This window comes from Podarcis erhardii, assembly GCF_964252035.2.
Source record: "Podarcis erhardii genome assembly, chromosome: Z".
Taxonomy (NCBI): Eukaryota; Metazoa; Chordata; class Lepidosauria; order Squamata; family Lacertidae; genus Podarcis; species Podarcis erhardii.
This window is the reverse complement of record NC_138504.1, coordinates 8,081,009-8,095,424: the sequence shown is the minus strand read 5'-3', so window position 1 is coordinate 8,095,424 and position 14,416 is coordinate 8,081,009. Positions and strand designations below refer to the sequence as shown.

The following is a 14,416-nucleotide window of genomic DNA, read 5'->3' as shown; positions in this document are numbered from 1 at the left end:
CAACAGCAGTGCTACTTGAGCCAAAATAGCTAAAGGAATGTTGTTTGTGTGTTGTTGTTCTGTTATTTAATGCTTGTACCATATTTTATAGCAGCCACTGTAACACTGGGTACAGGATTAGACAAAGCAATCAGACAACAGTAAGATGGACTTTTTAAAAAAAGCATTGCTGTGCATGTGTGAATGTTGGCAAAGCCCTGAGGCGTTTGTAATACACTGGGCTAGATGCTAAAAGAGGACAGGGCTTGTGTACTTTAAGAGGGGGTTTTAGCTTAGCAGAGCCGGCCCAGGCACTAGGCAGGGCAAGGCTGCTGCCTCAGGTGGCAGAAGCTGCAAGGCAGCACACCACAGGCTCCCCACCTGCCTGCCACCTCCACTGCAGGTGGAGAAGTGCTATTGCCATCAGTATTGATTTTGGGCAATATTGCATCCATTTAGGGCAAGATCTCAGCCAGTGCCAACGATGGCAGTGCTTCTCCACCAGTGGTGGATGCAGCAGGGCATGTGGTGGCAGTGGCAAGAAGAGGTGGTTGAGGGAGTGGCAGTGGCGAAACAGGAAATGCTGCCCCTGCAAGCTGACAGAAGCCCTGTTCTTTTTTGCAACTGGCCACCCTATTTTTCTGAACAGGTGGCTATGTTCTGATGAACCCTAAGAGTGGTATGGAAAGGAAGATCCCCCCTCCCACTGTGCTACAATCCCATTTCCACCTATGAATCTATCAGCAGATCTAGGACACACCAAAGGTGGGGAGGGGGAGGCACTTGAAATGACACATATAATTATCTCATTAAATGCAATGCCACAAGAGGTGGCGAAAGCCATTAACTCAGCTGACATTTTAAAAGGATTAGGTAAATTCAAAGAGGATAGCTCATGAAAGATGGAATGGAATTTACATCCACAGACAGTGGTGGCTGGTCCGTTAGGGCAAATGGGGCACTGCTCCACTAAACTCAGCCAGCACTCGCCTGCCAGTCTTTCTCTTTACAGTCAGTCTTTGGGGTGGCACTGCATGCCAGATTCCCCTTCGATCTTCGGTGTTGTCCCTGTAGAGCTCAGCGGGGAGGAAGATGGAGCCCAAACTAGAATCATTTGGCTCTGCCTGTCGTTGGCTCTGCCTCCACCTACTGTTGGGCTCTCTGCTTTCTGCCACAATAGACACCAGATGCTACTGTGCACAGGGGGAGTCTACTTCAAAATTCCAGGTGCAGCAGACAAAGAACCAGGGCAGGCTGTTGTCTTCATGTACCCCAACCCCTGCCAGGGAGCTTCCCACCACTATCTGGGGGTTGACAGATGTAAACAGAAGCCCTCTGCAGACCTTCTCCACTCAACCCAGGGAAAGGTCAAGACTGTGCATGTTGGAACAATGTGTTTGTTGAAAGTGGGGCAGGAGGTTCCACATGCATCCCTACCTTTCCCTCCTCCATGGATATAGAGTCTGCATGTGTAGCACATGGTTGAACTCACCTTATGTTCTTGGCAAATGTGGTTCTCTGTGAGGCTCCTCTCTGTTTGCCCCTTCCATGGAAGGTCAGGTGAGTGGCAACACAAGACCTGGCATTTTCAGTGGAGGCTCCCTGCTTATGGAATGCTCTTCCCAGGGACGCTTGCCTAGCGCCATCTTTAGGCACTTGGGGGAAAGATTTCTTTTTTCGGCAGGTATTTGGCTTTAATTATCTGTAGCCACCTTCAATAGGTGGGGTCATAGAATTATGGCAGTTTAGAGCTGGAAGGGACCTCAAGGGTCATCTAGTCCAACCCCCTGCAATGCATTTATGAACCTCCAAGGAAGGAGAGTCCACTACTTTCCAATGTGTTTTACTCCTGCTTTCTAAAAATGAATGAGGTTTTGATTTTACTCTGTTTTAGTTTAATGCTAGTTTTACAGGACGCGCTATTTTATTCTCTTTGAGTTATTTTTTGGGGAAAAGTGACTAATAATTTTAATTAATAAGAATATAAAGTTGCATTGCAGGGGGTTATATTAGATGATGCTTTGTGTCCCTTCCAACTGTACAATACCATGAAATCATCATCATCATCATCAATGTTCATCCAATAAGATTGCTTGCCATTCCAGAGCAGGGTCTTCTTGGTTGCATAAATAAATAATATTACGAAACAATTTTTTGTAAGCTAGGTAGAAAAACAAGCCATAAGGGAAGGTGTTGCCATGTTTTGTTGCTGCTGCTGTTGTTTTTACTACGAACGCTCTGTGTTCCATGCTAGAAAAACCCCCCAGTGAAATTGGACAATTTGAGGTGTCGGCAACAGGCTGAAAGAGTAGAGAAATTTAGGAACAAAGAGAGATGAAGACTATTAAGTGTGCAAGGAGAGTCCCTCCAGCAGGAGCAGCTCGTGACATTTTCTTTTCTTTTGAGAAGGGCAAAATAATTCCCCCTCTACCCATTTAAAGCAGAGAATATGAACCTTTTGCAGCATAAGGACTGCATTCCCTCTTTGGTACTGGTGGACAGGACCACAGACAAAAAGAGGTGGAACAATAGGTGCAAATTTTACCTTTGTACAACAGAGTAATTTCTACACAGATTCACATGCCCATCACATTCCATCTGGACATAAACATTCAGGGTGCAAAGCAGGACTGGTGAGTGATGTAGCTTGGGGAGAAGGGATGAAGCCTATGGAAAACCAAGAAGGAGCCCCAGGAATGAGGTTCCCTACCCATGATGTACAGAAGCCACAATTCTACACAGAGTTCTCCACCTCACTTGACGTCAAGGGCATTTTCCATCCAAAGGAATGCACACAGCAGATAGGTAGTGCTTTATTGTCAAAGATCACACTTACAGTCACTTGTACAGCTCTGGATTCCTACGCACACCAGCCTAGCGTCTAGGAAACTATTCCAAGGTAAGCACTCTACAGAGCAGTTGCAGCAGCAGGTGACCACTCCCCCCCCCCAGCAGTTTATCAGCAGGCTGCATACATGCAGCCAGAGCCTACACCTGTGTGGAAACTTCTTCTGCTCATCTGTCTTCAGCCCACATCTTCCTTGTCTTTTTCAGACCCATCCTGTGCTCCACCCTCAAACACTGAAGCTTCCCTTGCCTCTGACTATTGCCTCCTTGCTGGTACAGTTCCCCAGAAATCACTGACCCCCTCCCCCCCAAGTCAATACTCCAGCCCTACTTCTGCCTCTGCCCCCAGTGCACACTCGTCAGCCCATTCCTGACACTTGAATATAGCAGGCTAATGTAGGGGAGGTCAGGCAGAGCTATTGTCACACAGAGCTCTGTCTTCCAGCATCCTGCCATTGCTCTTAGCAACCACATCTGCTACAGCCTGAGGCAGCTACCTCACTCTAAGGCACGATAGAGCTGGCCCTGTCTACTAGATCAGACCTAAGGACCTTCTAGTCAAACATTTCCCCTTCACATTGGCCAACTAGAAGTCTCCAAGAATCCCACAAGACAAAGGGTGAAAGCACTATACTTTGCCCTAAATTTCATAGCTGAGTCTTGCTTCTTTCTTAAGCCCCATGGCCAGTTGCTTCCAACAACAAAAGCAGTATTTAACTTTGGTGGTTAATCCTACCCAGCCTTAATCTAGCACACAAATATATGCAGAGGACCACAAACAAACAAATAACTATCCTCAGAAATGCCAGGGGATGTGTGGTGGTGATGGGGAATGCGTTATAAAGAAATGAAGGGCTTTGCATTACTGTCTTTCCTAATGAGATAGAAAGTGGCAGATGTAAAAGATTTCATTCAGCCAACAATCTCTTTTTATGATATGAATAAACTACTCAAACAGATTTAATCCCTTACTAAATCAGATTATGAAAGGCAGACAAAATCACAATTTTATTCAATATGCCATTTTATCCTGTGTGACTAATGCATTATTTGTATGAAGTTAAAGTGGAGCTTTGAAGAAAGGGGATGGGCGGTGGGGAAATACCCTATGAAATAAATCAAACACTTCTCCTTTGTATAATCTTAACAGACAGATCCCATTAAGATTCCGTTATACGTAGCTGTTGGTTAAAATCATTGACCAGCATCCTTATAAATTAATCAGCTGAGGTAATGCTGCCTTGGCTGTCAACATTTACTCCTAATCTACATTTAAAATTCACTTTGGCTTTGCAAGTCCCCCGCCCACTGAAATAAGTTAATCGGCCCTCCCTCTTCTGTTGAAGAGTCACGAAAAGCAGAAGCTCTGCAGAAGCTCCAGCACAGGAGCGGATAACCTGCTTTCACCTCAAGGGCCATATCCTCTTCGAGAAAGCCTTCTGAGGGCCACATGCCAGTGGTAGGTAAGGCCAAAAGCAGAAGTGGGTGGAACAATCTATGTAAATGTTGCCTTTGTACAGTACATTAGTTTCAGGAGTGGTACATCCTGTTTCGCCACTTGAGGTGAAACAGAAAGTGCTACCTTTCCTTGCTGCTCCTGCCACCGGTGCCACCTGCCCTCCTTGCTCTGCTGCCGCCATGCACCCTGCCACATCCAATTCCACCTATTTCAGGCTAGATGGCATCAATTTGGGGCAAGATCTCACCCAAAATCATGTGACATCTTCCACATCCCACAAGATCTTGCCAGAAATTGCTGGCAATTGTCCAACATTGGCTGAAATTGTCCAACATTGGCAGCACGGCAGGCTGCAGGAATGTCACCTCAAGGGCATCTGCCACCTGAGGCAGTGACCTCACCCTGTCTAATGGCTGGGCTGCCCCTGGTTAGTTTCTTCACATTCATGCTTCCCTTCTTGATTCTCCCTCTAGATAAGCAAGGCACATGATCGGAGTTCAAGAACACATTTACAGCCAAGCAAAAGCACTCAAGGAGAATGCAAAGGATGGCTGCTGAGGGCTGTAGCTCAGGACCATTCACAGCCTAGGGACAATCATGAGGCCAAGATGGAATGCTCAGGAAAGCCCAGCATATCCCACAATCCCTGACGATTGATCATGCTAGCTAAGGGGTGCAGGACTTGTGTGCTAGACTGCAACTCCCATCAACCTTGATGCTGCTTGAGGCTGATGGGAGCTGGAGCCTACCAATATTTGGAGGGGTACAGGTTTCCTACCCTCCCAGGGTAATTGTTGGCCTGGTCCTCTTGAAGTGGTACAGTCCGAGGATTGCTGCATCTTTTCCTTTGCCTGTTGCTGAACATGTGTAGGCTCTTGGCCTCTACACACAAGAATTCCATTCAAGAGGGCAGTTCAGACAAGCTGTAGATAAGCATTCAGATGTTTGCTTGGCCAGGATCCAAAATAATAATTTGTAGAGCAAGGCATTCCCCTTTACGAAGCATGCACACTAGGGAATGTGCTTAACTGATCTCCGCGGGACTTCCTTCAATTTAAGATTGTAACGCAAGTTAATATAAAAAGCACCTGATGGATTAACCCAAAGGCCCCTCTATTCATCCATCCTGTTCATGCAGTGGCCAAGCAAAAGCCCCAAAACAGGACCTGAGTGCAGCAGCTGTCTCCCCACCTGTGATTACCAGAATCTGGCATTCAGAAGCATATGGCCTCCAACGGCAGAGGTACAACATAGCCCTAGTTACTCACTTGGCTGTCCAGCATACCTTTCAGGCATTTCTCAACTTAAGGTCACTGGATCATTACAAGTCATCCGAAGCAGACTTCAAATCCCTGCTGACAAGGAATTTGTTTTTCTCTTCCCTCCCTCCTCTTCTGATATCCTTTTATCTCTAGATATCTCCATTAGTCTGTAGATAATCAGGGTCAGGGAGTTCATGTCCAAGAGACACTGCAACAATTTAAACAACTCTTTGAATTGCCAAGCATCATTAGCCAGCTACCTTTGGATAGTAAAAGCTTTCAAGTTGTTAGGTATTCCTTAGTTCCCTTTGTGGACAGAGTACTGAACTGAAAACGATAGTAGGGTGGTTGTTTTTTTAAAAAAGAAAAGAAAAAGCTTAGCTGAGCAGACTGAATCCGACAGAATATACCAGGATTTTTTCCAATCTGAGGGCCACATTCCATTCAGGACAACCTTTCAGGAGCCACATTCCAGTAGTGGGTGGGTAAAGAGGCAAAAATGGGTGAAACAATGAAAGTGAGTTTTAGCCTTTGTAGAATAGGTTACATTACATTGAACACATCACTTGACTGGAGAACTTGCACTGTAAAACGTGGAGAAGTGCAAATTTGGAAGGGCAGCTGTGTTTGCGCTTACATATTGTTTCAGAAAGTGCAAATAATGTAGGTTCACCTTTAAATACGTACTAAATCAAATTTATCCCCCACTACTAATCTCATGAAAGATGCACTGCCACAAATAATAATTCCCTCCTCCATTCCCAATGCACCGGAATGAGTGCATTCTTTATATAGCCAAAACAGTCTCAATCAAATACTAGATTTTGATGTTGATGCTTCCAGCAACCAATACATACCATGGGGGGGGTTTCTGCTGGTTAAGTTACTTTAGATGGTATCAGGTAAAAATATTTGGAGAATAGGTGTTTGAGAAGAAGAAAGGGAACCTGAAAAACATTTCAAACTCCTAGGAAATACCATCATTTAACCCAGACATAGGCAACCTTCGGCCCTCCAGATGTTTTGGCTTACAACTCCCATGATCCCTAGCTCACAGGACCAGTGGTCAGGAATGATGGGAATTGTAGTCCAAAACATCTGGAGGGCTGAAGGTTGCCTATGCCTGATTTAACCAGTCACTTGTTTGGAGTTTCCAGTTGCTGATGGAAAATCTGTATACAGATAAGTGAGTAACAGAGCATGGAACATAGGTAAATGCCTTCTACCGAGTCAGACCACTGGCCTATCTCATTCAGTATTGTCTACACTGACTGTTAACAGCTCTCCAGGGTTTCAAGTAGGGTTCTCTCCCAGCCTACCCGGAGATGCCAGGGATTGAACCTGGGACCTTCTACATGCAAGGCAGATGCTCTGCCACTTAGCTACAGCCACTCCCTGGTGATAGATGTGGCCTGAGGTGGGGATGTGGCCTCAGGATTGTCCCAGAAGGCCATATTCAACCTCCTGGCCTGAGGTCCTTCACCCTTGATACATGGATGCTGTTTAGGGCAAGTCGTATCTTGTCATATCTTGGAGACCAAAATGAAAGGAAGGAGGGACACATCTTCCTAAGTGCTTTCAATTTATTATCTAAATAAGATACTAAATCTGGGACTTTTTGAAAAACAAACAATAACACACATAATTCAGCACAGGGATGGGGAACCTATACTGTAGTACTTCAGATGTTGTTGAACTCCCAACTTTCTGCATGCAGTGCCTGAGCTTAAGTCCGAGGGCATTTGAGGCTCTCCCCTGCAATCTCACACTCAAACTGCACATACCCACCTCCATCTGATTTACATGGGGCTTATATATGTACAGTGCAACCAACATTTACATAAAGCTGTCCAAAAATTCTGGATTCTTTTCTTTTCACTTCTTGAAAGCTCACTCTTTTTGTATTAGTCCATTCTTGATTTCTCTGGTGTGTTTTTTTAAAAAACCACAACATTCTTAGGTTACTCATTAGCAAAACAACCTACCCCTCCATCACACTTACTTCATCATTTCGACTCATCAGTGGCATACAAGGCTGTGTGTTTTGCAAACACCAGGATCCACTCTGGTTTAACATCCTTTGCAATCTCATGGAAGACCAGGAAAAATTTAGTATGTTATGGCATAATCAATTGCAGGGCTTATTCCACCCTCCCAAGCCTCAAACCGGACTGTATTTTATTTCCTCCTAGACTCAGCTGCTCATTCTGACAGATTCTAATCCTTCAACCACATGCAAGGAGCATGGTGAGTAATTCCTTTATGTTTGGGAGTGGGGAAACTGAAAATGATCCTAAATAATTACTTTGGGGATGTGCCTAATACAAATTCCCTAAATAAACACACTTTAAGTTCCAAAAAGAGAACAGAAGGGGAAAGAGATGGGATTTCTTTTGTTAATGAGTATTCCATTCAGTATTTCAATTTCCTCCAACTCCTACCGCAAAAAAAAAGGGGGAATCTATCTACTCCATTTCACACGTACCCATTAGGCAACATTGAACCATCCCTATGTTCAGAGGGAAACAGTTATTTAATAAGTGATTTGAGGCCTCAGGGCAGTAAAGCACAGTAACTGAGAAAGCATCCCAGGGCAGTGTATTGGAGGGAGGGAGGTACAAATGTGTTGAGGTAGAGACCAAAAACAGTTCACCTTTGTCTGGCAAGCAAGCAGGGTTCCCCACTCCCAGTTGAGGAAGTAGGTTTGACGGAATGCCCTGGTGGGGAGCAGGTGCCTTGGTTTAGGAGAGAGACATGGGGGGGGGGAATATGGGGAGTGAAGGAGACCTGACCTACAGATGGTCCATTCTCAGCTCCACCAGCTACAGGGCAACTTCTGACCTTTCTATTTATGTTACAGTTTAGTGAGTTTTAGCTTCTTGAATAAATGTCCAGTTTTCTTCCCCATTTGATGCAATTGGATTACTGTTGATGTCTGGTGTAAATCAACCTCTCTTTTTTATGAAGTAAACAAACAAACAAAACCCTCTGAAGCATTATCTTTCCCTTTTTTGAAGGTGTGCTTTGATTCATCAATAGTACTAAGGGAGTAGCCATTGTGCCATACTGCCTACCAAGTCTTATCTGGGAGCAACAGGGGCATTGCTAAGCAGTTAAAGGGGTGCTGCAACATTGCAGGTATTTGCACCGAAGTAAATTGAACTAATTTACAGGTACAGGTGCCTTGGGAGAAATTAAGGTGTAGGGTGTCTGGGGTTTCACCACGGCTGTGCTCGTCAGTTTCCCCACATGCCCTGTAAGCAAAGATTTTCCTTTTCTTTTTGAAAAAGTGGGAAGGAAAGATTATCTGGGCCCTGAAGCAGAAGGCTGATAACTCAAAACTGCTTGTTAGCAGCAATACCCTGGACTATCAAACATAATAGGACTTCTTTCTGTACCTAGGATTCTGCTGCAACACAAAAGCCAAATAGACATTGGCTCAGTGAAGCCTACAAGTTGAGAATGACTAGTTTAGATCAGTGGCAGAGCACCTGATTTCCAGGTAAGAAGGTCTCATGATCAATCCACAGCATCTCTCCACGTAGGCCTGGTAATGCTCCCTGCATGAAACCCTGGATAGCCAATGCCATTCAATGTGGACAATACTGAACTAGATGTTCCAATGGCCTGACTCTGTAGAAGCCTTCTATGTTCCTACACATTTCAGTATAATATACTATTGCTGCTGAGGAATGGCTGCTACATTATGGCTTGGCTAAAGTTACCTGATGGGCACGCTGCATTTCGAACCCAGGACTTCCCACCTCATGATCAACCACAGCACTCCAGACTCTGACAGTTCTCTTCCTTTGTCCTTATTATTACTGTTTTTATATGTGCTGGAAGCTGCCCAGAGTGGCTGGGGAAACCCAGCCAGATGGGTAGGGCATAAATTGTTGGTGGTGCTGGTGCTGTTGTTGTTGTTATTTGTTTCCTGAACACACCTAGTGCCAACACTCTCTCTTCCTGCAACAGCCCCATCAAAGCCCATCCATATTGTGGAGTTTCTAATTACCGACCCCTGGGCCTTCCTAACCTCCAGCCATCTTTAAAAATAATCTTCTATGTACCTTAGGAATCTGCCTTGCTTTGCTTAGTGCTGTAAAGTCCCATGGGCACAGTGGAGACAAGAGGGGCAATCCTGTGACCCTCCAGGTGTTTCTGGACTCCAGCTCCCATCATCCCAGATCAAGGGTCATGTTGGCCAGGGCTGATGGGAGTTCCGAGTCCAACATTATCTGGTTCCACATTCCTTGTAAAGGACCAGGTAATATAAAAAAACAAAAGTGGCTTGAGGAGAGCACTGTCATTCCATGTTGCCCAGGTTTCTTTCTGGGCCTCCACATCTCCATAAACAAGGTGATGAAAGGTGCACTCAGACACGGGGGAAATTGTGTTGGTTTTCCTGATTAAAATGCTAGTGCAATTACCACTAAACTTCCATTTTTTTATGTCACTAGATTTCCAAAATCTAGTCTATGTCATGTGGAAGCTCAAATATAACCTGGAAATTAACAGTTAGGCAAACATCAGGGAAATGAAATAAACTGCGATATGAATGTAGCCAAGGTAATTAGATTGATACAGAGCCTTATGTCTGTTAACATGTGTCATTTTCTAAGAGAGCCAGTAGTGGGCAGAGTTTTAATTTTGCATGGAGAGAAACCTGCCTTCAGATCCCCAGATAGCCACAATTTGCCTTGGATGGGCTTGGACCATTTGCTGTATTTTAGCTTAATATACCGAGAGGTAGTGGAGATAAAACTGGGGGGACTACATAAATTCCAACCCAAGTTCCTTAGGTGAGGGGGGGACATGTAAGGAATAAATAGACAGGTACAATTTTACTTTGGGGTTCATTTACAAGATGTACTATGAAACACATGTGGAGTTCTCTGATACAGACCCCACCCCAAACCTATCCTATAGCTTTTGGTCTTCCATTCCCAACATAATTATTATATTTATATAGCGTCATCAAGAGAAAACCAAACCTCAGACTAGCTCTCTGCCCCAAGCAGGTTACAATTTAAATTTCCATTAAATCATATGCTTATACTAGTTTTGTATAAGTATCTGGATTTACATCCCATTTCCTTAATGTAGTTGTGTCCTTGCACATTGACTGTGTGGAATAAGATGTACATATTGCAGTAATTCACTGCATATTTTTATCCCAGGGTTACAAACCCTTCTTCTTTCAGGTTAAGGGAGAGATTGGCTGCTGCTGTGTGCTCATCTCTGGCAAATTATCTTTTGTTGTTCCTTAAAGATAGAACTTAAGGCTACTTAGATGTAAATGCACAACAGTTAGCAGCCAACATACATCAGAATTGTTTGCACTGGTCAATTCCAGCCCCAGTCTTATGCATTTGCTTGGGAGTAAGTGCCGCTGAAATCAGGGGGGCAAATTGCTGCAAAGCGCTGAGTGGATTGTCTATTGCACCCAGGTTTTAGTTTAGTTTTAGTTTTTTTAAAAAAGCAGGATGGTTTTTTAATGTACAGTTTCTTCCAACTTTGAGGAGCAAACGCACTCATTCCGCAACTAGCTAATTAGCAGTAAACAGGGCAGAGGCACGAACCTGATGCACAGGGTGAACAAAAGTTAAAAATTTAAATGTGTAGCAGTAGCCATTAAATTATAGACGACTATGGCTTGTTTGGGAAGGGGGTCATTCAGTGAGTGCCTATGCTGGCAAATTCTTCTCACCAGAAGAAAATAGTTTGGTGAACATCCACACAAATTCACAGAGACCCCCAGTGAGTGCATGTACACAACACCATGCAGACCCAAGCCCACCGAATTGATGCATTTGCCTATTATGGCACACAAGTCGAAGAATTTATGGAGATACTCCATGCTGAGACACATATGAGATCAGAAGAGACGAACTCTCGAAAGAGCCCCTGCAGCCAAAAGCATTAGATGCCTTTAAAAAAATCAAAACGGCAATACTTTGATAAAAGAAGTTAATGGTGATCAGGAAAGAGGAGGAAATATTGTAACACTTGTCCACCCCCACCCCACCCCCACCAAAACCTCAACAACAAAAACACATGTTAACAGTTTCCTTCTTTCTCAGACACATCATTTCAACATTCACCATCCTGATCCCAGCCAGTGTTGGACTCTACAAACACCGCAACATGCTTCCTTTTCCAAACGACACCTCCATGCTCAGTTGTAACAGCTTCCATTAAATTAATGATGTTACCCACACCATAAATTAGGCAAATTGTATGCAAATACTGTTTGAGTAGCAATACAGTGGTTATCAGCTGTCTGCAAAAATAAATTAGTTTGGCAGGGTAAAGATACTGTGAAGCAGCATATTTAATTGAGCACTAATTTTATTGTGATTATTACTTTTAAGTAACAACGGCAAGGTTATTAAGTGACATAATGTGATGGTTTACACAGAGCTGATAAAACACTTCACAAGATCCACAATGCTGGTGTGCTGATTAAAACTGATACCAAGTAATTTATGGTCCCAAGGACTGATTCTCAACCGCTATAAAAATAAAATAAATGAAAACATGACAGTGTTTCAGGGTTTTCAGGCTGGGCAACTACAGTATGCTTGACAAAGTGTCACTGATTAGCTTGATATAAAATCTATATGTTTTATTATTAGTATTTACAGCAATTATATACTTAAAATGCCAGCAAATTAAAATGATTCTGTCCTTCTCTCAGCAAAACACATCATAATATTACCTATGTCACCAAGATTTTTGCCAATCAGGCATGCAAAATGCAAATTTATTCATTTACTTACTTTGCTTGCCTGGTTAGTAAATTACAGCCTACCTCAAATGGCCACAATCCAGTTGCTCATTATTATTATTTTAAATTTTAGAGCGAAAGCACAAATTGCAACTTGTTAGCTTGGCAGAGTGAAACACAGAACCAGTCCAGACATTGGCAAATCATATTTAAATATTTATGGGCAACAAAGCATCTCTGTTTTCCAAGTTAAATACACAATCAAATCACAACTTCTGCACTACTTCTGCTCTCCCAGTATCAACACCCCAATTTTTCTTTTCTTTTTTAAAGACGCCAAGCTTGATTTATTTTTTTGTAGCAAGTTCACAATAAAAACAACCAACACACACAACTCCCTTCTTTGCAAATCACAACATATCTGAAATTCGAGAAAAACATGGTAATGGTCAAGATATTTCCAAAGCTTATAAGTTAAAACAATAAGAGATCTGACAGTGACTAGGAGGGGGGGGGGACCCTATCACTTCAGTTCTGGATCAGTAGAGGGGGTAGGAGGAGGGACAATCACAGGCAGTTTTGGAAACGAGAGAGACAGAAACCTTGCAACTGACACCACTAAACTGCAGGTTTGAGAATGCCACAATGAAGACAATGTATGAACAGTGTGGGGGAGTGTTGCTGGTTGGATAACCCCCCTTGTTTTTTGTTGCTTTTGGTTTGGTAGCCAACACACACACACCCTTGCAACTTATCCCACAGGTTCAAGAAAGCATAGGTCCTGATACCTATTTTGAAACATGGGAAATGAAAGATGCGTGAACAACACCCCCACGCCCACCCCCCAAACACCACACCACCCCCAGGGGATCGGATTGAGTTGGGAATAGGTTCAAAGAGGGGGTTCAAATAATGGGATGCTAGAGCGGGTTCAAAGGAAGCGAGGCGATGCCGACTTCTTCCATAGATGCTGCCTGTTTTGCAAATGGACCACTTCCAAGTTGGAGCATCCTCCGAAAAACAGGGCATGCGACGCGCATCACGCACCTCCGGACAAAAACCACCACGGGTGCATGGCTCTCGATATTATTATTAAAGACAAGACACTGAGAAGGAGGGGAGAGGAAGAAGCAACAAAAGGTTTCTGAGCTGCACTATTAATGATGCTAATAATAACAATAACAACAACAACAACAACCCGAAGGCATCGCAGTAGGATGATGAAATTCAAGAGCGGGGTGGGAAATCAAACCTACCACTGCTGGTCCAAGTCCCAGTCCCTGAAAAAGTCGAATAGATCCATAGCGGTTGCGAAGGGAGGCAGGAGAGACTCCGAGCGCTGGCTGCCCCCCCTCCCCGGGTCCGCCTTCCCCCAGCCCGGCTAGGAGAAGTCACCGGGGCAGGGCAGGCTTAGCAGCGCATCTGGAGGGCGAGCTGGGCTTTCTCCCTTTCGCCGCGCTTGGGGGACAAGCCGGGGCTGGCGATGGTCTCTCCGGCCGGAGGGAGGAGGAGGAAGGCAGCTCTGCTGCTGCTCTCAGCTCCTTCCGCTCGCTTCTGCTGGCTTCAGCTGTGGCTGCTGCTGCTGCTGCTGCCGCCGCCACAGCCAGCAGCAGCCTGACTGACTGACTGACTCGCTGGCTGGCTGGCTGAGAGAGGCAGAAATAGCGGCGGCAGCAGCAATATCAACACCCACCACAAGGGGTGGAGCGAGCGGCAAGAGCCACGACTCGGAGACGCGTTGCATTAGCATCCCTCCCCGCTCGCCAATTCGCAGCTGGAGTGGAGTTCACATGTGCCACGGACGAGAGACGGGGGTTCTGGTCGCTTCCAAACGGGTGTCATTGTGGGTTGCTCTATGTGCATGCAATACTAGAATAAGAATAAGAATATCAATGTAAAGTTGGAAGGGACCCTTAGAGTCATCTAGTCCAACCCCTTGCAATGCAGGGATTAGAAACCATACTGGACCCTACTTAACTTTGGAAATGTGCTAGCAGTTTTATTGTGGCACCACTAGCATGGGTATAGCCAGGATTGTTCACAGAGGGGGGTTGTTAGGGGGTGCAGAACCTCGGATTTGTATTGATTTGGGGGGGAACTGCCCCTCTCCCCCCCCCCCGGTTATACCTATGGCCTCTT

The 14,416-nt window shown here is 44.7% G+C and overlaps 1 protein-coding gene across 5 annotated transcripts in view; it reads right to left on the bottom strand.

The window, feature by feature from the left end:
* Nucleotides 1-13,911, bottom strand: part of AFF2 (ALF transcription elongation factor 2) — a 392,916-nt gene extending 379,005 nt beyond the window's left edge. For 2 of the 5 annotated variants that reach the window (XM_081847862.1, XM_081847864.1), the window contains exon 1: nucleotides 13,534-13,910. In XM_081847862.1, coding sequence (XP_081703988.1) covers nucleotides 13,534-13,580 — 47 coding nt within the window. In that variant the 5' untranslated portion in view covers nucleotides 13,581-13,910. Of the gene's footprint in view, nucleotides 1-13,533 lie in introns of all 5 variants that reach the window. The other 3 variants (XM_081847865.1, XM_081847868.1, XM_081847863.1) reach the window with 2 other exon arrangements.
* Nucleotides 13,912-14,416: the final 505 nt, after the last annotated feature.